General features: G+C 41.1%; 2 protein-coding genes across 5 annotated transcripts; one reads left to right on the top strand and one right to left on the bottom strand.

Annotated features, from left to right (window-relative positions):
* Window positions 1-99: 99 nt before the first annotated feature.
* LOC125465586 (protein SET) lies at window positions 100-13,050 on the top strand. 3 transcript variants are annotated; one of them, XM_059638351.1, is made up of 8 exons: window positions 100-432; window positions 2,147-2,204; window positions 3,613-3,755; window positions 5,591-5,694; window positions 7,106-7,219; window positions 8,593-8,763; window positions 9,324-9,479; window positions 12,610-13,050. In XM_059638351.1, exons 1-8 carry the CDS (start codon window positions 360-362, stop codon window positions 12,667-12,669), a joined length of 879 nt encoding a protein of 292 aa, XP_059494334.1. In that variant the 5' UTR covers window positions 100-359; the 3' UTR covers window positions 12,670-13,050. The 3 variants fall into 3 exon arrangements, with proteins under 3 accessions (XP_059494334.1, XP_048415236.1, XP_059494335.1); XM_048559279.2 differs by having other exon boundaries at window positions 103-432; window positions 10,063-13,050; XM_059638352.1 differs by lacking the exon at window positions 100-432 and adding an exon at window positions 671-832.
* A 1,252-nt stretch (window positions 13,051-14,302) lies between these two features.
* On the bottom strand, window positions 14,303-23,285 carry si:ch211-51h9.7 (uncharacterized protein LOC558400 homolog). 2 transcript variants are annotated; one of them, XM_048559099.2, is made up of 2 exons: window positions 22,665-23,285; window positions 14,303-14,506 (listed from the first exon to the last, which is right to left on the bottom strand). In XM_048559099.2, exons 1-2 carry the CDS (start codon window positions 23,032-23,034, stop codon window positions 14,352-14,354), a joined length of 525 nt encoding a protein of 174 aa, XP_048415056.1. In that variant the 5' UTR covers window positions 23,035-23,285; the 3' UTR covers window positions 14,303-14,351. The 2 variants fall into 2 exon arrangements, with proteins under 2 accessions (XP_048415056.1, XP_048415058.1); XM_048559101.2 differs by having other exon boundaries at window positions 14,399-14,506; window positions 22,783-23,285.
* Window positions 23,286-24,000: the final 715 nt, after the last annotated feature.

Raw genomic sequence — 24,000 nt, forward strand, 5'->3', positions numbered from 1 at the left:
CAATGGGAGACAACGCCGGGGCGGGTGTCCGGCGCGAGGGCGGCGCGTCGCGCATGCGTACTTGGGGAAGTTGTTGATGTGGGGGTGGGCCGCTCGCGCGCGTGCGTGCTGGAGAGGCCGAGCGCGAGCGTTTTTTTTTCCATTCCCCTCCTGTGGTAGAGGCGCGAGACCCGCTGAGCCATCGAGGGGGAAGGAGAGAGAGAGAGAGAGTGAGAGTGTGTGTGAGGGGAGTGCAGGAGGAAAAAGTAAAATATACACAGAGAGAGGAAGATTCGTGAAAGAAAGCGCGGATCAGGGCTTTTTTCCAATCATTTTTTTCTCCTTTTTTTTATTTCCCCCTTTTTTTTCCTTCTTCCAAGATGTCGGTCCCAGCGACAAAGATGAGTAAAAAGGAGGTGAACTCGAACCATGATGGAGCAGATGAGACCTCAGGTAATTTCTTTTCTTTTTGTGCACGGTTGGTTTTATTTTCGCCTGGTGGACAAATATGTTTTCGTGCTTGCGTTCGTGAAGGCCTCTCTGTTGAGTGTGTTCTGTATGTCTGTGTATGTATATTGTGTATGTGTTGTGTATGTGCGCGGAATGGCGGCCCCACGCTCCCCCTCTCGGTCGGGCTGGAGAGGAGCTGAAAGGCAGCGCGGGAGGGTAACTCCATTCACTCCGGCGCCATGTTTATGAAGCCACATAGCGAGAGTGTGTGTGAGTGAGAGCGGGGATAAAAAGAGAAAGAACAGAATCTCAGTACCACCTCCTCCTCCCTCATTGTGTAAGGCGGCCGCCATGATACCAGGAAAGAGGAATGGAGCCGCCGTGGCCTGCTCGTCGGCCCGAGGTGAGATGCCCTATTTCTTCTAACCTCCACCCCCACCCCCAGGCGTGTGTATACACAGACATTCTCTCTTTTCTGTCTCTCTTCCCCACCCCACCCCCAATCCTAGAACGGGTGAGGATAATATGCAAGGAGACAGGTCTGAACATGGGCTTCACGCGAGCAGCAACATCACTCGGTGGGTTAGAGTCGTCCGACTTGGGGAGAAGAGGCCTAACCACGCGGCCTGGAGTTAAAGGGGTTATAGACAGCTTTCTACTTTCCTCTTTAAATCCTCGGGCCAGGCAATACTAGCTAAAAACCCGTTCTGTGCACGCGATTTTTACGTGAGCCCATGTTTGGTTTTGAGCCTTTTTGATTAAATGCCTTCCCTTTTGAGAATCAGAATGACGTGACCGAGACTTTTTAAATAAACTGCTAAATCTGGAGCGGAAAAGTTAAATGCGCTTTCAGAGTTTAATTGGTGTGAAGGGAGAGGGAAAACTGAATGGAAAATAATTGCATGAGCTAAAATTGTGAAATCATCTTAAAATGAAAGATGTGCAACCAGCTTTCATTAATGCTGAATTTTGAAAAAGTTTGTTTTCGGTGCAATTCATTTCCAAGTGAAATGTCGGCATTGAAAGTAACGACTTCCTTCGTGGAGGAACCACGCGGCTCATAATTTAGCAGGGGTTCATTCAACACAAAGGGAAGCAGTACTGAAACGTGGGTTGCTAGCGAATTATTGACATCTCCTACCATTAGATTCGCAATGTGATACGACGACACTTACAATTCTGAATAAATCTGGACGTGTTTGCAGATGATATTGTCTGTCTCCATTTTCATAGTGCAACTAATAGGTGAGCGGAAGGTGTTTTTTTTCTCCCCCTTGGATGGTTTAATGACAGATTTCGTTACATCTACTTTTGAGATGTGATTGTAGATTTTCCGCAGAATATTACTGAACAGTATGGTTAACTTGCAGAATGTAATTAGGAGCTCTTCCAAGCTTACCCGTTGCCTTTTTGAATATTTAATGAAATGTTTCGTCCTAAGGCCATCAAATCAATGCTAAAATCAAGAGTTCACAACTTTCTGTGTGCATCTTTTATATTTTGCCGGTTTGAGAGTAAGTAGGCATAGTTGCCTGTAAATTTCAGAAAACCCAAATTGGATCTGTCAGTTAATAATTTCAAATTAGAGTATTTGCTTGAGGGAGATGTATTTGAGTTGAAGGTCATGCTGCAGTTGTCATTCTTTAAAAGTGTTAGAAATAGTGTACATGCTGAGCACATCGTAAATTGTGATTTTTTTTGGTCAATTTTTTTACAGAAAAAGAGCAACAGGAAGCCATTGAACACATTGATGAAGTACAGAATGAAATAGACAGGTAATGTGAAGGAAACAATGACTTTTGCATTTTAACCCCTGGGTGGTTGAGTTTTTCTACAAAACTCGTTTTATCTGAAACATTTTAAAATGAAGTTCAGCAATAATTTTGTTGCATTAGGCGGAAGTGGCCTTTAGTTTGAACGTTTCCACTGTTTCACATGTTATGAGCCATAGTCTAATGTCCTGAAACTTGGCATACTGTACTTGATACTCAAAAGAAATTGAAGGTAAATTATGGTTTCGCAGAACAGAACGTTTATTAAGTGGGTTTTTTTGATAGTGCTGACATCCACAGATTAAAGCACTGCTTTACAATTGGTTGAGAATGTATATACATGTTAGTATTCAGAGATAGTAGGAACTGCCGATGCTGGAGAATCTGAGATAACAAGGTGTAGTGCTGGATGAAGACTGCATGCCAAGCAGCATTAGAGGATCAGGAAAGCTGATGTTTCAGGTCTGGATCCTTCTTTTCTACCAAAATCTTTTTTGGCAAGCTTTATCTCTTCGTAGATTCTACCTGGCTGTCTTCTCGGTGTTTAAATTTTAAGATCGAAGATAAAGTTTGGAGGATCACCCAAGTTATTTGAACTTACACGATGACTCGAAAAGCCAAAATTGTGCTGTCTTTTCTGCCAGGGAGGTATTTATAGTGCTCAAGTGGAGTTCAACAGGTGATGCATCACTGCTGCCCTTGGCTGCTATCTGTCCTGCACGTTCTCTTCTCTGACTGTTAATTTAGGTATATTCTTGTGATTTGTCGTTTGGATCGCTAGTGATATTTGAGTGTGTCTTGCTACGTTCCTACCAAGTCCAATAGGAGATGTGCCCGCAATAATACTCTGATGTGGTCTAACCAGGATTTTGCATAGTTGTAGCAGAGTTTCCTCCCCTTTTATTTATTTCTAGAAAAAAACTTCTCAATGTTTCTCACATATCTTTGGTTGAAGGATCGAAAGCAACCTAACTTCCTGCTGATATTAAGCCTTCACTTGAAATGGAATTATTTGATTTCCAAAAATCTCAATTGTATTGCATTTGAAAACTGGTTTGTTCTGACATTGGCATTCTAGGAAGGAAAAAAATCACTGGTCCCAGCCCGCTGGTCAAGTGCTGTCCTTTGTGGCCAGAGTCTTAAAGTACAGTTGTAACCTCAAGTATATCTACTGGGGTTTGCAGAAATATTTTGAACCAATTAAGTTCTAATGGATAAAATGCTCTGCCTTTTCTATTTCTATCTTCCCTGCCCCTTGTATGCAGGAATGCTGTTGTCTTATTTAATCTTTTGTTTTATAGTGCAAAATTGAACTTTTTGTGTCAAACTTCTAACTTTTTTTGTTAAACCCTGTTTTACAAGGCTGCGAATATTTTTTGTGATTTAATATTTTTAATGCATTTCCATTTAGACTGAATGAACAGGCAAGTGAGGAAATTTTGAAAGTAGAGCAAAAATACAACAAGCTACGCCAGCCATACTTCCAGAAGCGGTCAGAACTCATTGCCAAAATCCCCAACTTTTGGGTGACTACGTTTGTCAACCACCCACAAGGTAAGCAGCAAAATGCAATAGTTGTTCGATTGGAAGTATACTTTGTTGATAGTGACTCAGTGGATATTCAGTTAAATAAAATGGGAGAACAAGTTTAGGATTAAGTGAAATTTTCACGTGGAGCTGTCAGTTGAGAAAACATTACAGATGTGTGATTGTGTAAGAATTTTATGGAAAGGGATCTTGATCTTTGCTTTCAAGAGAATCTAGCGATGTGGACCGTGATCAGCTTCCAAGAAATTGAAGTGATTGTGTCTTAAATTTTAGATTATCTTTGGCATGGCTTTATTGCCACAATATACTAGTTAAGTTTTGTGAACTTTCCTGAAATTGTAATGAGTACTAGTTGCATCTCCATTGATAATGCCCCCTAGAGGCACGTGATGTTCACTGCAGTGCTGCTCAAAAGACATTACAACAAGTCGCAGCCTTGACAGTTTTGAAAGAATCAGTGTGTTTTTGTTTTTGAAATGTGTGCGGTGTTGGTCTCCCTGGATTCTTCTCTTTGTGGCCACAATTGTTAGTTTTCGCTGTAAATGGTTTTTGTGCTCCTAGAACCACCGCTGTTTTTTTTCCTTTGAAATGGCTGTAACCCTTTTGGCTTATATACAGTAGGAATTACAAATATGGTCATTTGTGTTCTGCTGTAAATACTTGATTATATCCTGTTTTTACACATCAGATGGAATTTTAAATTCCTGTCTGTTAATAGCATAAGTTTCAACAAATGCTTTTACCCCCAAACTTTGTCATATGGGAAATGACTGAACAGAAATCCTGTAGAGAAACCCACCTTGCTTGCAAACGTATACATTATTTCCTTTTTTGATTCGCACTTGCTAGGTTCTTTCATCGGGTTATATTCCGGAGACTCCAAATGTGTTTTTTTTGGGGGGGGTTGGGAGTGGTGTGGGATTTGCTGCTGCATTTAATCCTTCTATGCAACATTAACCTGGCATTCCAGAGCGGGACTGATTTTTTTTCCATTGGCCTTGATGTGTAGACCCTAGTTGTTATCCACCATACCTTGATTTTGAAATTGTAAACAGTAGGTTGCACTCTTGCCTAGAAAGAGTGGAGAATGTTTTTGTTTTTGTTTTTGTTTTTGTTTGCTGTGTTCTAAATGGGCTTTTGCAACTTAACTCTGTAAGTAGTGTAAGACAGTTTTATAGTAATTAAATGATGTAGTTTGAATGTTAATGAGTAGCATTTGCAAAAGTGTGAATGAAATAAGTAACTTGTGGCACCTTTTCAGTGAAGTGTGATTTAGCTCTATTGTAACGTTGGGAGATGCCAGCCAATTAGCATGTAGCATGGTTCAACAAACAGCAGTGAAATAACCGAAAACATTGGTCCACCTAGTAAGACTTGTAATTATAACATGCAGCAGTGGTCATTGTATGTGTTTACATATTATTTTAGCAAATATTTCCAATGATGATCTCGTCAGCCTATTCACATGTTATTACACACCCCTGGAGCAGGTTGGAGTTGAACCCAGTTCGCTTGGCTCAGAGTAGGGATGCGAACCATCAACCTTCATTTCCATTATATCTTTAATTTTTTCAGCATGCCATTTGAATTTGGAGTCTCAGAAGTATATCACCTGATGAAAGAACTTAGCAAGTGGCTTCTTGTGTCTTTGTCTTTTAATGTTGTTCCTTTCCTTTCACATCCAACAATTATGGACAGCCCTAACATTTATTTGTGTACATTGCCTTACATGTCGTCCCTTCTTGATCAATACTGTCTGTGGACCTAATGCTGCAAAAGGGAGTTCATGCAGTACAACAGTTAGTCAAAAAATATGATGCATCTACATTTGTATGTTCCAGTATCTGCGCTTCTGGGAGAGGAAGATGAAGAGGCACTGCATTATCTGACGAGAGTGGAGGTGACAGAATTTGAAGATATCAAATCAGGCTATAGAATAGATTTTGTAAGTATGATGATCTTGGGCAGACGAGTTGAAACAGGTATTTAAAACCAAATTTGTTCAACAGTGCTGAAGTACTGATAAAAGACGAACAACTTATTTCATACCATCAAGCCTCTAATGTCTTAATTCACTGGAGTGATTTCCTCTTTTTTAGGCATAGTGTTTTAAGAAGGCTTTCAAGATTGTTTTCAGAAGTAACGTGCGGGTAGTTTAAAAACTGCCAACCTGTCTGAAGTTTAATAAACTGTATACTGATATGCAAAGTACAAAGCAAAGACACAGGTTGTTTTTACAAGTTTGGTATCTGTCAATTTCCTAAATTCTCATGCAAAACTAATACACAAAGGCATTTAAAGTGGCATTTCTAATTTCCCACAATTTTTTTTTCCATCAGTAACTGATAGGGGGGATTGTTTTGCAGGCTTGTGGCCTTGTTTTAATTAGCCTCAAACAGCTACTGTAGAGCAACATTACTCCCGTTTATACTCAGTTGGATTAAACCCATGGTTTTTTGGTGGGAGGGGAACACTGACTGTTGAATCACTGAGTGACATGTTTTCTCTTCATGCAACATGTGAATAAAATTCTAAGAAACTTCTTTAAAAGTTCCTCCATTCACCACGGTGATATTTAAGAACTATCAAAATTCAATATTGGCCTATTTCATGTTGACCCAGAGTATCCAATTGTTCGCCCAAAGGAAATTTTTAAAATGTAGTGACTGCTCAAAAGTTGGAAAATATGCGAACCAACTTCCATTTGAGTTCAAGAATCCCCATTCCTCGGCAACATCCTGAAACCGGCAAATGGATATGCAAACAGCTGCCCCACAGGTAGCAGAGAAAAATAACTGGTTTGGTGTGTTTTGATTCTTGTAAAAGGATAACTGTTGAACAAGCTATTGGAAGAACTTCTTTGCTATTTACAGGCTGACGGGCCCCATTGTTAACTGATTTATTCACGGAATGGTACCTGAAAGTGTAACACACTCCAAGTCAGCCTGCATTAGGTGCCAAACTCTAGTGTTGCATTACTCGTGAATAATGTATCTGGTCTGTTTGTTGTTTTTTCTTCAGTTCTCCAGTGTTTAGCAAATAATAGTCATGGAGCAATTTTGTTTCTGTCAGCATGTATAAATCAATATTGTTCAAGTAAAATGAAATAGGTGCCATTTGGTGAATGCTCCACTTTTTTTACTACACCATCCTCCTGTTACAACTCTAATATTAAATGCTATGCAACCACTTCTAACTAATTGGAGTATCATGAATGGGTGTGGACAGACATGATTTTGTCAAATGCTTTGATTTCGCGGTAATTAAATATATCAAACGGCATTTCTTTTTCAGAAACATTTCATTGTCTTGATCATTAGCGTAAACAAAAACTAATGTGTGATTTTTGTTTTCAGTATTTTGATGAGAACCCATACTTTGATAATAAAGTTCTGTCCAAAGAATTTCACCTGAATGAAAATGGAGACCCATCTTCAAAATCAACAGAGATCAAATGGAAGCCAGGAAAGGTAGGATCAATAGCTGAAAATGAACTACCAGACTCTTTATAATCTCAAGGATGATTCTCTAAATTATTTTAAAGATACGTGATCTTGTAGATACGCTGAAAGAGAACTAGTTCTACATGGGTTAGAGCTGATGTCAAGCAACAGTTTCCACTAGGGGCAAGGGAAAACTGGAATTTTATTGTAAAAATGGGTCTGCAAATTATTTGAACATGTAACTCAGATTTTTGATGGAGAAGGATAATTTTTAAGGAACCAGGCTGTCAGTCATTAATTGATGGAACAGGCTTCAAGGACTAAATGACATGCACTCAATTGGACTTGTGATTTGGTATTTCATTATTTCCTAACCTAGGTCAGAGAAGTGTGGCTGCATCCTGTGTTTGTTACAGTTCTTTTTAGAGCCTTGCTGTAAGGAGATGAGAGCAGTACAGTGTGACTTTGAGCAGTTATTCCAAAACTTTTAAAATTGAACTAGATCTTACTTGGTAGGTGTATTTTAAGTGTTGACCAGCCTTGACTGCTTCTGTGTGGAATTTGAATTTGTCCAAATTTGAAGGCTTTTTTTTAAAATTTACCCGTTGGTCAATTCATGAATGAATTTGGAGTCTCAACTGGCAAATTTTCTGATCAAGTGTCCAGACCCGAAAACGTTAACTTTCCTGCTCCTAAGATGTTGCTTAGCCTGCTGTGTTCATCCAGCTCTACACTTTATCTCGTTGCTCAGTTAACACGTTGGTGTGTGGGAAAGATTTGAATTTATATCTTACTGATGTTCATTACAGTGTTGGTTTTTTGCCCTAATGTTTATTGCACTGTGCACTATTTTAGTTGCCAAATAATTTTGTGTTCCTTAGATTTAAACAGAAATCTTCCACTTCTTTGAATCTGCCAGGTACTGAACAATGCATCTCAGATATTTCGGTCCCTTATCTGTTGAGTTCAGTTGGCTTTGCTGAGGCAATAATGGGGGGGGTCTACATTCAGTCCTGGGCTATAGAAGGGAATTACCTTTTAAAGTACTCCCCATGGTGAAGATTGTTTTTGGCTTAGCTACAGTCCTCGTTTTTGTTTTTTTTCTTTCTTTCAATTTTACTGTTTTTGGGGAAAGCCTAATATAAGGATATCTTGCCAAATTTTTCTTTGCAAAAATTGATTGAGCATATAGGTCGAATTAGTTAGTTTGATTTAACGTTAGAATTCTTCAAACTTTTCTCAACACTTGAATTCTGTGATGTAATGTTTGGTTGCATCTTTGTCTCCTTTGAAGGGAATTTTAATTTTCAAAATTGAACTTGATGCTGTAATGTAGATGCTTATGTACCTAAACATTTTGTTGAGCGCTTACAATTACTTGGCATTTGTATTATTTCAAGGACCTGACAAAGCGCTCCAGCCAGTCGCAGACTAAAGCAGGCAGGAAGCGACAGCATGAAGAACCAGAAAGTTTCTTCACCTGGTTTACTGATCACTCGGATGCAGGTGCTGATGAGCTGGGAGAGGTTATCAAAGATGACATCTGGCCGAACCCACTGCAATACTATTTGGTGAGTGTTCTTGAGTCCTTCTATGCAAACATACGACTTTACATCTGATTTGGCAAAAGGGGGTATGGGCATTCAGCTTCACCAGTGATCTCTTTTTGTGGGAAACACAATATTTCTTTGCACACAAAGGAGTGGATATGTGGGTATTATAAATGGCTCCAAGCTGTTGAGCAGACAGGCTGAAATCCCAGAAGTGGGTGAATTAATTATTTTCCCTTTTTTTTGGGGAGGTTTTATCGCATTATAATTATGGTGGCTGGAGTGATACATTAATTTTAAGACCAAATTTCTTGATGTACTGTAATGATTTTATATACATCAGATTTGCTGGATCTTCACTAGTTTGGCATTCTGCAGCGGTTTTGGAGGATTCTTAATCTCCCGTGTGCAGCAGCCTGTTGCTTTATACTCTAATAATTCCTTGTCATTTTAAATAATTCATGTTGTCCCTGGTGTTTGAAAAACCATGTGACTGTTACACACAAGTTCAAGCATAACGTTGAATTTTAACGTAAATGCACTCCTCAACTAAAAGCGTTGTTATTGTGTTGCCTTGTCAGGTTCCTGATATGGAAGATGAAGAAGGTGATGGCGAGGAGGAGGATGAAGATGAGGAGGAAGAAGAAGGATTGGAGGATATTGATGAAGAAGGAGATGAGGATGAAGAGGGAGAAGAGGAGGATGAGGAAGAGGAGGAGGAAGGTGAAGAAGCTGAGGCAAGTGCTTTCATTTTTAAACTCCCAATCTAGACATTTATACAGAAACATTAAAATGCTTTGGCCACACTTTGTCTTTATTCCCCAAATGGGGAATTCCTGATCTCTGTGCGTAAATAAGAGTAATTACTGTGATCCCATTGAATGGTGGAGCAGATTTGATGGGCTGACATCCTTCTGTGTCTTGTTGACAGTTGCCTCAAATGTTGAATCTGTTCAAATATCTTGTTGTTATTCTTTGCTTTGCAAGTCTGACTTTTCCAAAACGAGATTTGGCCACCAGAGTAACTTTTTGTAGGATAGAGGAGCTGTCTTGCATAGCCATGAAAGGGGAAGATCATCATTTTGCTTAAATGTAAAATAGGAAGGTGCTTTAAGATTCTCTCAATATGCTTTGTTTTCATTAAATTTCAAAATGTGCAGAAGAAACCAGAAATTTAACTCTTCAAAGCAAAAGCTTTTGCACCCGTATTACACATAGCTGTTAATAGTTACAGAGGAGAGTCTAATAATTCTGATTTCTATTATTTTATTTACATGTAGCTATCTTGTACTAACCTTTGTTTTCCTGTATTGTTTGTAGGAGGAGGAAGGCGAAGATGACTGATCTGGTTGCTGTTGATATTCGCCTCTAATTTTTTTTTCTTTAGTCCCTGGGAGCAAGTTGCTGTCTTTTTGTGCTCAGTTTCCTTGCTCTCCTGAGGTCCTTAAACCATTATACACAATTGGGATGAGTTACATGCGCAAACAACAGTGGCAATCTCTCTCTGCCATTTCCGTGAACTGATATGAATTCTCCTAGCACCAGCTGATCAGCACATCATCTTCTGTAGTAATGTGATTGTATTTTTTTTACTTTTTATTTTAAGCCCCACCCCACCCTCCCACTTCCACCCACCCCTCTGCTGGAAGCCCAGAACTACTTTCTGCCTTTGTGGTGTGACTATAGATCATTTTGAATAGGCTTTTTTCTTACCTGTTCTGGCCCAGAGATTACACTGTGTTTCCATGTGATGTGGACAATTAGCAGTTACCATCAAGTCCTTGTTTTCTTCTCTCTTGTAACAAATGGGTGTCACTGAGGCACCTAGGGTAGTTGCAGACGGTTGGGTTCTAATGGGTGGGTTTGTTGGGTATTTTGAGGCCTGGCTGTACTTAGCATGTCGATGCATTGTATATTGATACAACATCCGTGCAACCAAACTTTTAAATATTAATCGATTTGAACCCCACAGCAGATGGAGGAGTAACAACCTGTAGAATCTTATTGGAATCTACACTCTCTAATGTAATTTTTTGTTTCACTGGAAAGGAAATTTGCTCCGTTTTAAACGTTAGAGTGTACAAGTTGCTTTGTTACAATAAAACTAAATGTGTACACAAAAAGTGTGTGGTGAGTTTGCTTTTAATCTGGGATGTTTTGCCGACTTAATTGCAATCAATCTAGAATGGTTATTTTTGGTAAATGCTTGGTGGGGAGGGTGGAAATTGTACAGACCTGAGGTAAATGCTTCAGTGTCAAAATTGATTTCAAACTGCTTGCTCCAAATTAAATCCCTGTTATTATCTTCTTAAAAGACCAAATTGTAACAACTTTAATATGTACACAAATGAATCTGCTACAAGTATCAAGGAACAAATCGTTGGAGTTGTCTGCGATGTTCTAGAAACTTCTGAGTTTGTAATAATTAGAGATCCATTCTGTATTTATTGGAAATGAGATTGTAATTAGAAAGGGCAGATTGCAACCCTGAGAACTTGGTGTTCTCCTTCAATAATTTGGGTCTGGGTCCATTGTCGCATTGTAAGTGCTTGTTTAAATTTGAATACCACAAATTTTGTGGACTGTTTGTAGGCTTGCTTTTAACTACCAAAATTGCACTTGATTTATTTTGCCTCTTAGTTCCTAAATTCTATAAGTTGGTATATAATGTATATATTGTCCTGGCAGTAGTTGCAAAACATCCTTTGAACTGATGACTTTTTCTTTGCAACTGGAGTCTGCCGTAATTGCTACACATTTAGCACCAAAAATGTAGTGATGTGTGTATATAATCAACTTTTTAAAAGCCTGCCACAAAGTTTGCAGAAAGTTAGACTCTTGTGTAATTATTACATTTTATAATTATTGGTGTGCAATGGATTTGGCACAATTCTTGCAAATTCATCATATTTCTGGTAGTTCAAAAGAATTTGTTGTGCTGTTTTATTCTATTCTGGCTCCACTTGATTAGGAATGAGGTTGTGGCATAACTAGCTTATCACTACTAGTTTTTGAGAATATGGGATCTTTTGTCTCTCTTTTTTTGACAGGTTGTGTGTGGGTATCCCATTCAATGCTGCCTGTAGTATTTAATGTACACTTTTGTTCCTGTTTCATGTTTAATTAGTCAATTTTTCTGATCTTTCCAGAATTTGTACTGATTATACTAAACTGTGACCTGGTTTGAATTGCTATTGTATAATGAAAGAAGTTGACCTGATTACAACTGTGTTTCTTGATTTATGAGCTTCTCCTGTTTTCATTAACTCTTACTTGATAACTGTTTAAGAATTTGAGTTGGATTTCTTTTTGTAATATTTTGCTTTTTAATCCTTTCCAACTTGAAACATTTTCAATAACTTTTAGGGGTTTTGCAGTTGCTGTAGGAGGGTAATGGTGCCATCTTATTACAGTGATGAGTAGGCATTGTGATATTGCTCAACATGTTACCTCTCGATCCTGAGCCTTGCCAGAATGGTGTATAAATTGATTTAATATACTTGTCCTAGTTAATGCTGGTAGTTGATTGCTGCCAACTTCAGAGATTTTCATATCTAAATCTTCTCCAGTATTTCTTTAGATTTCAGTATAACCTGAGCAGCTCATGAATACAGTTGTTTCACAAATGCAGTTCTTCAGTTTCTCCTGGTGTTTGAAGATTGTGTCTTCGTGAGAGGGAATTGTACATTTGCATGTTTTTCACTTTGGAGAAATACATTCTCCTGAACAAGTCCTTTGTTTGTTGATGCATTCTTGCCACTCCAGTAGAGACCAAGAAACTTAGTTGAGTAGTGGGTGGGAAACCCTCTTTGGGATGCAAAAGATAGCTGACTGGTACCAACCATGCCATTTTTTTTCTTTTGGCAGACTGATGGATTGACTAATAATTCTACCACCAGCAATGCAAGCATAAGGCAAGGCATGTGATTCCTTAAACTAGTAATAATGGACCTGAACACTTCCGTCTAAAAAGAATGATGGTATACAAGAAGCCTAATGAGTATAACCAGAGCTGTAGTTAGTTTTTTTTTTATTTTGCTTACGTAATTGTCCTGATAATAGGATCTAGCTAAGCCATTGCTTTGCTTAGCAATGTTCTGGAGAGCATGATGTCTATAAACCACATTTGAGAATGTTCCACTGGATTTATAGACACTTGATCTTTAAATGTATTGGGTTTTGTTTGACATGGCAGCCTAAAGGTGTCCTGACTTCATCTTGAACTTTGTTTTTTTTAAATTAAATTGGTTCTCATCAATCTGTCTTTACTGTTATCTACAATAAAGTTTGTATACATGTTTTGCCATAGTGCTGTGTATTGTCTTTAATCTCATGCAACAAAAATGAAGCAATTAGCACAAATAGGCCTTTGGATATTTCTACAAATATAGCACAACACTATTATGGGATGTGATAATGTGCCACAGAAATTTGAGGGTGCATACATGAGGATCAATGGTCAGCACAACATCGTGGGCTGAAGGGCCTGTTCTATTATAAATTGCCATTAGCACAGGAATGCTTAGTGGTGCTCTATGGTATTGACCATCTGTAGTTGTCATTTGACTACTTGATTGATCTCTCAATTTGAGATGAGTTAACTACTCAGACCAGTGAAAAAAGAGCTTTTAAGAAATTGGGCCATTTTGGAACAGCTGTTCCTCTGGCAAAATGTGATGTGTGAGCAGCTCAACATTTACACACAATTCCTGGTACGCTGACAGTTGCTCTAACCCCTTTGTTCCTGGGCACAAATTTTCAGATGAGGGATTTTTTTTTTTTAATTTAAATTTAGTTTTGAATGAGATTTTAAACTGAAACATTCTGAAGGGTCCAGACCAGAAACGTCAGCCTTCCTACTCGTCTGATGCTCCTTGGCCTGCTGTGTTCATCCAGCTCTACACCTTGTAATCTTAGTTTAATTAATAGTTGTTCTCTGAACCACTCATGGTGGTAGACAAAGTTTTTCCATTCACAGTTTGATACCCTTGCTAATCTGTGCTTCTTTCAAGTAGTGACCATGGAAAAGTATTGATTCAGCAGCTGAGAAGGTAGTAAGTGATATTTAGCAAAATGATTCCCATGTTTGAAGTGACAGCATGAAATCAGGAGTTAGAATTGATTTGAGTCCACTCCCTCTGAACTGTGCATCACAACCCCTGTGGGGAAAGCAAGAGGAAGAGTCTGGGATGTTAGCTGGAGGATAAGCTCCTGTGAATATAAACAGGTGCTATCTTTATCAGCACTCCTAGTTTTGGCATACATACCCACATGTTCATGAAGGCTGGTAGAAGACAACCACCATGGTGTAGATCTGGGTTCATGTGTAGACCAAACAAATATATAGTTTCCTTACCCAAATGTTAGCATATCTGGTTTATGGCAGTCTAATGGTTCATTGTCATGAGTACAGCACCATTTGATTTAGTTAAATGCATCTAACTCATTGCTATGATAGGACCTGAACATATTTCTTGATTATTTCACACTTGTATTACCATGGTAGGGAGAGTAAAATGCATATAAATTGAGTAAATTTCATCAAGGCATAAAATATAAGTATTAGTTATAAATATTTATTTCTCTACAAAAAAATAAAAAGTTTGATTTCAACTCCGGTAGGACTTGGGTACCATGAGAAGTGTTGCAGCAAAATTCTCCTGGAGGAGTCTGTCTACAATCAGTGCAACAAATGTCTCCTCTGATTCCTCAAACTCTTCATCTGTAAGATGCTGAGGCCAGATGCTGGGCTGAAATGACCAACCTGTTGGAAAAAGTTCACAAACTTAACACTAGATAACTAAGCTAGCAACATCACATGTAACCTATTATGAAACATTTGTGCCAAGTTGCTTTATAGGTGTGTAATCAATAAAAGTGAGCTAAAAGGAAGAACTATTAAAGTTTGCCAACAGCCCAATCAAATAGTTTTGAGCAGTATTAAAGTGTTTAGGAAATGAAGTTCCTGAGCTTAGGCTTAGAACACTGAGTCAGAAATCACATGATACCAGGTTACAATCCAACAGGTTTATTTGAAAACGCAAGCTTTCAAAGCCTTGCTCCTCCTCCAGGTGTTAGTGAAGTGGTATCAGACAGAATTTAAGTAAAAGATCCAAGGGTCACATCACTGATGCAAATGTATTAAACAAACCTGAAGATTTGTATGTAAATCTCAAAATTCTTTTCAAGTCGCTGCCCTGAGAGAACTAAATGTTTTATCAATGTAAAGATAAGGTGACATTTTAGGTCAGACAATGCTTGTTAGATTCTAAACAAAGCCTCATACCTATGTTTGGTCTGGAGTCAGGCTGCTTTTATTGCTAAATTAGGAATTTATAAAAAAAACACATGGACTGACCGACTGTCTATAAATTGTGTGCTTTTTGAACAAAATAGAATCTTTCTGCAAATACAAATTCACCCCATAGATTTTCATGTGTGCTTGCACAGGGGCGGGAGAGGGCACATGCATATGAAAGTGCAGGTATGAGAGAACGAACAAACGTGCCTGCATGCATGAGGGCAAGAGAGTGTAAGTACTGTATAGTGTGGTGGGGTCACCTGTAGTGCAACATGAACCCAAGATCCCAGTTGAGGCAATTCTCATGGGAACCAAACTTGGCTAATAGCCTCTGCTCGGCAACTCTGCGTTGTTGTGTATCCTCAAGTCCACCTTAGAGGACATTTACCCAAGATCCAAGGCTGTATATCCTTGACCACTGAAGCATTCCCCCAGGGGGTGGGGGGAAAACATCCCTGACTGGCAATTGTTACGCAATGTCATTCGTCTGCCGTATTCATAGCATCTGCATGGTTTCACCAATATATAATGCCTTGAGATAGACAATGTTGGCCAAGTCACATGAGTATCAGCCATGCACATGGTGGGTGTTGTTCCCACATGCGATGGTACAGTTCATGTTGAAGATCTGATGTGTCTTGCAGAGGGTGCCATTACAGGGTTGTATAGTGTTGTGGTTAATGTTGTCTTGAAGACTGGGTGGTTTGCTGTGAACAGTGGCCTCTTTAAGGTTTGGTGGTTGTTTGAGAGTGAGAAGTGGAGGCATACAGAAGATCTTGGGGAGGTGCTCATCGTCACTGATAATGTGTCAAAGTCTGCAAAGAACATAGCATAGATTCTCCGCTCCCAGGAAATACTGGACAAGCACTGAAGTTGCAGCTGCCAAAAGTGGGAGGGAATACTTAGATCTGAAAGTTGAAGCAGGTTACAGAAATAGGCTGGAGGTATTTGAACAGGAGAATGCAAATTTTAAGAAAGGAGACACTGATAGCCTGAAAACCAAGGCCATAAGTCCAATAAGGTATATAGGAGAACATTGTGGACAAGTGTGATGTGGTGTCAGGTGTAGGCAATAGAATTTTGGATGAGCTCAAGTTCAGATCATCAAAGTTTGAGGTCTGCCAGCAGAGTATTGGAATAATAAAAATCTAGAAGAAAAAGTTATGCATTTGGCAGACAGAAGTAGACATTTGACGTAGAAGTCGACAGTCTTGCCAACGGAAAGGATACAGGATCAGTACTCAGCTCAAAATCAAATGAAGCAAAGAGATTGCCTCACAGGATACTGGTCCGGAAAGGGATAGAATAGGAAACGGCTTGTGATGGGAACTTGACGCAGGAACTCTGTAGTATATTCTAAAAGTTCAACGCTGAGATACAGCTCACCTCCCTGATTTCCTGTTAACCAAAAATCTGTTTTGGACTTTTCACATAGATGCGATGGTCGAGACGGCACAACAATGCTTCCTCTTCCTCAGGCAACTTAGAAAATTTGGCATGTCCATAAGGACTCTCACCAACTTCTACAAAGGCACCCGAGAAAGCATACCATCCAGGTGCACAATAGCCTGGTACGGCAACTGCTCTGCCCGGGATTGTTAGGAACTACAGAAGGTTGTGTGTACAGCCCAGACCCGCGGGAAGCCAACCTTCTGTCCATGGACTTCATTTACACCTTTTGTTGCACAGCAAGTCTGCCAACATTAAAGACCCCTCCCACTTCAGTAAACCTCTCCTACAACCTTTTCTGCCAGACAGAAGTTGCAGAAGCTTGAACACATGCACTAGCAGGTTCAAGAACAGCTTCTTCTTTGCCATTACTAGACTGATGAATGGACTCTAACTTAAAATAACGTTTACCTTGTTACTGTTGATCTTGCTTCACGCACCTCCCGTGCAGAGTAATCTGTATAGCTCACTCTGTCTAAGCACCCTATGATCTGTCTGTACTGCTCATATACAAAGCTTTTCACTATACATAGAAACATGTGACTACAATAAATCAATTTCTTTCTTTAAAATCAAAAAAAACTTTAAAATGCAGCTTTGAAATTTTCAAAAACAACATTGTTATAAGATAGTACTCTAGATTTCATAAGATTACACTAATTTTAAAAGGTGTGCCTTCTCATTCTTGGCTGTTCCCCACCCACCAGAGTTATTTCACCAGCCACCCTTTTAGAACTTCTAATCATCTTTTAAATAACCAGAAGCTTAGCTGGACCAGCCACAAATACTTCAGTTACAAAGAGGGAATTCTGTATGAAGTGACTCACCCAACCTTTTCATCACCTGAAAAGCACAAATAAGAAATCTGTTGTAATGTCATAAAATATAGGAGCAAAATCAGACCATTCAGCCCATCGAGACTACACCACTATTTTATCATAGCTGATATTTTCCTCAACCCCATCCTCCTGCCTTCTCCCTATAACCCTTGATCCCCTTACTAATCAAGAATCCATCTATCTGCTTTAAATACACACAATGACTTGGCCTCCACAGCTTTCTGCAGCAGTGATTTTCACAGATTGACCACCCTCTGAACAAATCCCTCCTCCTCTCACTTCTAAAGAGTCATCCTTTCACCCTGAAGCTGTGTCCCCAGGTCTTCGACTCTACTTCTAGAAGGAACATCTTCTCCACGTCCACCCTATCCAGGTCTCATTTTCTGTAAGTTTCGATCAGGTCCCCCCTTCATCCTTTTAAACTCCAACCAGTACAGTCAGAGTTGTCAACTATTAACAAAGACATAGAAACAAAGAAACCTACAGCACAGGAACAGGCCCTTCGGCCCTCTAAGCCTGCGCCGATCAAGATCCTCTGTCTAACCTGTCATCTATTTTCTAACAGTCTGTGTCCATTTGCTTCCTGCGCATCCATGTACCTGTCCAAATATATCTTAAAAGACGCTAACGTGTCTGCGTCTACCACCTCCGCTGGCAACGCGTTCCGGGCACCCACCACCCTCTGTGTAAAGAACTTTCCATGCATATCTCCCTTAAACTTTCCTCTTCTCACTTTGAACTCATGACCCCTAGGAATTGAGTCCCCCACTCTGGGAAAAAGCTTCTTGCTATCCACCCTATCTATACTCCTCATGATTTTGTAGACCTCAATCAGGTTCTCCCCTCAATCTCCATCTTTCTAATGAAAATAATCCTAATCTATTCGACCTCTCTTCATAGCTAGCACCCTCCATACCAGGCAACATCCTGGTGAAACCTCCTCTGCACCCTCTCCAAAGCATCCACATCCTTTTGGTAATGTGGCGACCAGAACTGTACACAGTACTCCAAATGTGGCCGAACCAAAGTCCTATACAACTGCAACATGGCCTGCCAACTCTTGTACTCAATACTCCACCCAATGAAGGAAAGCATGCCATATGCCTTCTTGACCACCCTATTGACCTGCGTTGTCACCTTCAGGGAACAATGGACCTGAACACCCAGATCTCTCTGTTCATCAATTTTCCCTAGGACTTTTTCATTTACTGTATAGTTCGCCCTTGAATTTGATCTTCCAAAATGCATCACCTCACATTTGCCCGAATTGAACTCCATCTGCCATTTATCTGCCCAACTCTCCAGTCTATCCATATTCTGCTGTAATTTCTGACAGTCCCCTTCACTATCAGCTACTCCACCAATTTTAGTGTCATCAGCAAACTTGCTGATCAGACCACCTACACCTTCCTCCAGATCATTTACATATATCACAAACAACAGTGGTCCCAGCACAGATCCCTGTAGAACACCACTGGTGACAGGTCTCCAATTTGAGAAACTCCCTTCTACTACTACCCTCTGTCTCCTGTTGCCCAGCCAGTTTTTTATCCACCTAGCTAGCATACCCTGGACCCCATGTGACTTCACTTTCTCCATCAGCCTGCCATGGGAAACCTTATCAAACACCTTACTGAAGTCCATGTATATGACATCTACAGCCTTTCCCTCATCAATCAACTTTGTCACGTCCTCAAAGAATTCTATGAAGTTGGTAAGACATGACCTTCCCTGTACAAAACCATGTTGCCTATCACTGATAAGCCCATTTTCTGCCAAATGGGAATAGATCCTATCCCTCAGTATCTTCTCCAGTAGCTTCCCTACCACTGACGTCAGGCTCACTGGTCGATAATTACCTGGATTATCCTTGCTGCCCTTCTTAAACAAGGGGACAACATTAGCAAGTCTCCAGTCCTCTGGGACCTTACCCGTGTCTAAGGACACTGCAAAGATATCTGTTAGGGCCCCGGCTGTTTCCTCTCTCGCTTCCCTCAGTAACCCGGGATAGATCCCATCCGAACCTGGGGACTTGTCCACCTTAATATCTTTTAGGATACCTAACACTTCCTCCTTCCTTATGTCAACTTGACCTAGATTAAGCAAACATCTATCCCTAACCTCAACATCCGTCATGTCCCTCTCCTTGGTGAATACCGATGCAAAGTACTCGTTAAGAATGTCACCCATTTTCTCTGACTCAGCGCATAACTTTCCTTCTTTGTCCTTAAGCGGGCCAATCCTTTCTCTGGTTACCCTCTTGCTCTTTATATATGAATAAAAGGCTTTGGGATTTTCCTTAACCATGTTTGCCAGCAATATCTCTCATGATGAGCTCTTAAATCAGTTTTTTTTGTGAACCTCCTCTGGAACCCTTCTAATTCCTTCCAAAGTTCAGTCTAAAGCTGCACACAGTATTCCAAATGTGGCATGACCAGAGCCTTATAGAGCCTCAGCAGTACGTCTGTAGGCGTCTTGAAATGAGTGCTAACATTACACTTACCTTCCTAACTGCCAACTGAACCTGGAGGTTAACCTGAAAGGTATCCCAAATTAGGGCTCCTAAGTTCCTTAGTGCTTCAAATTTCCAAACCCTCTCCCTATTTAGAAAATAGTCTACACTTCTTTTTCTACCAAAGTGTATAACTTCACTTTCTGACATTGTATTCCATCTGCCACTTCTTTGCCCACGCTCCTAGCCTGTCCAACTACTTCTGCAGCCACCCTGCTTCTTCAACATTACCTGTCCCTCTACCTAACTTTGTCATCTGTAAACTTAGCTTACCCTCATTGATAACAAAGGAGCTGGATGAACACAGCAGGCCAAGCAGCATCTTAGGAGCACAAAAGCTGACGGTTCGGGCCTAGACCCTTCATCAGAAAAGGGGGATGGGGAGAGGATTCTGAAATAAATAAGGGGGGAGGCGGATCGAAGATGGATAGAGAAGAAGATAGGTGGAGAGGGGACAGACAAGTTAAAGGGGCAGGGATGGAGCCTGTAGAGATGAGTATAGGTGGAGAGGTAGGGAGGGGATAAGTCAGTCAGGGGAGGACGGACAGGTCAAGGGGCCTGGGTGAGGTTAGTAGGCAGGAAATGGAGGCCCGAAACGTCAGCTTTTGATGCTGCTTGGCCTGCTGTGTTCGTCCAGCTCCACACCTTGTTATCTCGGATTCTCCAGCATCTGCAGTTCCCATTATTTCTTAGTTTACCCTCAATTCTTTTGTCCAGATCATTAATGTATCATGTAAATAGCTGTGGTCCCAACACTGATCTCTGCAAAACTCTGCTAATTACAGACTGCCATCCTGAAAAAGACCCCTTTATGCCCACTCACTGCCTTCTACCAGTCAATCCTCTATCCTAACCTTGTCTCTAACACCATGGGCTCTTATTTTATTTAGCTATCTCCTTCAGAATTCTGGAGTTACTCCATCTGGTCTGGGTGATTTATCCACTTTCAAAACTTCCAGCATCCCCATCACCATCTCCTTAGTGATGGCCACTACACTCACCTGACACTCGAAGTTCCGGTATGCTGCTGACGTCTTCCAGTGTGAAGAGTGACGCAAACTACCTATTCAGTTCCTCCATCATTTCTTAGTTCCCCATTACTACCTCGTCAGCCTCAATTTCCAATAATGCAATGCCCACTCTTGCATCTTTATAAATGTTCTTGAGAATAATGGAAGCATGGTTAGTAATTTTGCGGATGACACCAAAATTGGTGGTATAGTGGACATGAGGAAGGTTATCTAAGAGTACAACAAGATCTTGATCAACTGGGCCAACAGGCCAAGAAGAGGCAGACTGAGTTCAGATAAATGTGAGGTAGCACATTTTGGTAAGACAGACATGGGCAGAACTTGCAGACTTGGGAAGCATTGTTGAATAGAGAGACCTACAGGTTCGGGTACATACTTTTTTGAAAGTGGCATTACAGGTAGACAGGGTAGCAAGAAAGAAATGTGGCATGCTTGCCTTCAATGGTTAGAGCATTGAGTATATGAGCTGGGATGTTGTGTTGCAGTTGTACAGAGTATTGGTGAGGCCACTTTGGGAGTACTGTGTACTGGTCACCTGCAATAGGAAGTATATTATTGAAATGAAAGAGTGCAGAAAAGACTTACAAGGATGTTATGGGGTCTAGAGATTTCAGTTATAAAGAGAGGCTGGGACTTCTTTCTTTGGAGCATAGGAGTTTGAGGGTTGACTAAGTTGAGGCGTACAAAATGAGGGGCACAGATAAAGTAAATTACAAAGGTGTTTTTCCCTAGTTCAAAACTCGAGGTCACAATTTTCAGGTGAGAGGAGAACAGGACCAGAGAGGCAACTTTTTTCACACACAAGGTGGTTCATATGTGGAATGAACTGCCAGAAGAAGTGACAGATGCAAGTACAGTTACAACATTTGAAAGACATTTGGACAGGTACACGAATAGGAAAAGTTTAGAGGGATGGGGGCCAAATGCAAGCAGGTGCGACTAATTTAGTTTAGGAAATCTGGTCAGCACGGACAAGTTGGACCAAAGGATCTGTTTCTGTGCTGTATGATTCAATAAATGTTTTCTTACCTTTTACAGATTAAAAAAACTTGCAATCTTCTTTTATATTACTAGCTAGTTTAACCTCAGACTTCATCTCCCACTATTGCTTTTCCAGTTTCGTCTGCCAGCTTTTTTAATCTTCTGGCTTCCCATTAGCCTTTACAACTTTTTCTTTTGTGCTATCCCTGATTTCCCCAAGCTTGTACCCTCCACTTGTACAAACCGAACGAAGAGCCCCATTCACTCCCTCCACCACTGATGTACAGTGGCAATGTACACCATTTGCAAGATGCACTGCAGCTCTTCCCAAACTCCTGATCCTCACAACATGGAAGGAATGGCAGTGGACATATAGGAACACCACACCCCCTGCAAGTTCCCTTCAAAGATTCGGAACAATATTGTCCTTCGTTAACCATTACTGAAGGAACATTCTCCAACTCCCTGCTTAACTGTGGAGGTTTGCACATGGTAGAAGAGGCTGTCAAGGACAATTATGCCAGTCTCGCCAGATACATGCACACCTTAATAAATTAAGAATAATTACCGTATAGGCAAAGCACACTGTGGAGGCAATTCGGCCCTTCGTGTCAGCACTAGCCCTCTAAAAAGCAATTCTTCCCCTCTCACTCCCCTAGTTCTTCCTCACAATCTTTAAACTTGCAAATCAAAATAGATCAGAACTTAGTTTTATCCAAACGATGCTCACAACTGATCGATTATTTGGAGGTTCGAAAGGATCACCAAAAAGCGGTAAGATGTCGCTAATGAAACGAACATTGACAAACCTAAGTGGTTGTGGCACCTGGGACACGTTGCCACTGTCCAAGAGTGTCCAGGGAACCAGGAAAACTGCTCCTCCGGCGGCCAGTGCCTGTGGACAGCGGCTTTCTTGAAAGTGAGTACCTGGAAGCGAAGTCCCTGGGGGTTCTGGAAAAGTTGCACCGGGACCCTGCGCTCGCCGATCACCGTGTCGTTACGCTGGGCTAAAGCCAGGGCGCTGGCCACGAACTTGAGGTCCCGACTGGCGGCCACCTCGAAGCCGCACGACCTGCACAGCAAGAGCTCATCTCGGGAACTTGCCTCCTCCTGGCCGGCATTGTAGCCGCTCACGGCAGGCAGCCACACCAAGAGCAGAGTCCCCAGTATCCGCCACATTCTCCAGGCCGCTTCTCTCAACGCCTTAAAATAAAACTTCTCCTTTACAATTTTCTTTTGCTCCCCCAGCTCCCCAAACAGTGATTTAAAAATAATTGCGTAAAACCATTCGGCTACTGAGAGTTTGGCCTGAAGATTCCCCAACGTTATTGCACAGAACTTTGTATCAAAAATGTATCTGTTTTGTTCCTCCCCATTTAACTGTAGCCTTCCCACGGCTGATATTTAAATGAACTGCACACGGGAGAGGAAAGATGGATCTCGCTGTATGTAAACATTCTTCAGACTATTTTCACCCCCCTGCTGGCTGGAGGATTCCAATTCACTTCATGGGGCTGGGGGAGGACGGATGAAAAGGCGCAAGGAGGCTGTTCGACCAGTCCTTCCTCTGCTGGTTCATTTGACAGAGCCATCCATTCAGCCTCACTCAACAACCCCCAGCACCACTTGCCCCCACACCTCCTCCTTCACCCTCATCCCAGGCTCCAAGATGACTTTCCACATCATGTAGATGTTCACCTGCACATCTGCCAATGTGGTATACTGCATCCGCTGTATGCGTTGTGGCTTCCTCTACATTGGGGAAACCAAGCGGAGGCTTGGGGACGGCTTTGCAGAACACCTCCGCTCAGTTCACAAATAACGACTGCACTTCTCTGTGGCAAACCATTTCAACTCCCCCTCCCATTCCTTAGACAACATGTCCATCCTGGGGCTCCTGCAGTGCCATAATGATGCCACCCACGGGTTGCAGGAACAGCAACTCATATTCCACTTGGGAACCCTGCAGCCCAATGGTATCAATGTGGATTTCACCAGCTTCAAAATCTCCCCCTCCCCCACTGCATCCCAAAAGCAGCCCAGCTTGTCCCCACCTCCGTACCTGTTCTTCCCACCTCCTCCCACCTCAAGCTGCACCTCCATTTCCTACCTACTAACCTCATCCCGCCCCCTTGACCTGTCCAT

This window comes from Stegostoma tigrinum, chromosome 29, assembly GCF_030684315.1.
Source record: "Stegostoma tigrinum isolate sSteTig4 chromosome 29, sSteTig4.hap1, whole genome shotgun sequence".
Classification (NCBI taxonomy): Eukaryota; Metazoa; Chordata; class Chondrichthyes; order Orectolobiformes; family Stegostomatidae; genus Stegostoma; species Stegostoma tigrinum.

Excerpts from the sequence above, each read along its gene's own strand:
- LOC125465586 (XM_059638351.1), top strand. The coding sequence starts at position 360 with ATGTCGGTCCCAGCGACAAAGATGAGTAAAAAGGAGGTGAACTCGAAC. Across the intron at positions 2,205-3,612 it reads GTACAGAATGAAATAGACAG|ACTGAATGAACAGGCAAGTG; the intron begins GTAATGTGAAGG and ends ATTTCCATTTAG. Across the intron at positions 9,480-12,609 it reads AGGAAGGTGAAGAAGCTGAG|ACTGATGGATTGACTAATAA; the intron begins GCAAGTGCTTTC and ends TTCTTTTGGCAG.
- si:ch211-51h9.7 (XM_048559099.2), bottom strand. The coding sequence starts at position 23,034 with ATGTGGCGGATACTGGGGACTCTGCTCTTGGTGTGGCTGCCTGCCGTG. Across the intron at positions 14,507-22,664 it reads CAGGTGCCACAACCACTTAG|GTTGGTCATTTCAGCCCAGC; the intron begins GTTTGTCAATGT and ends TTTTTCCAACAG.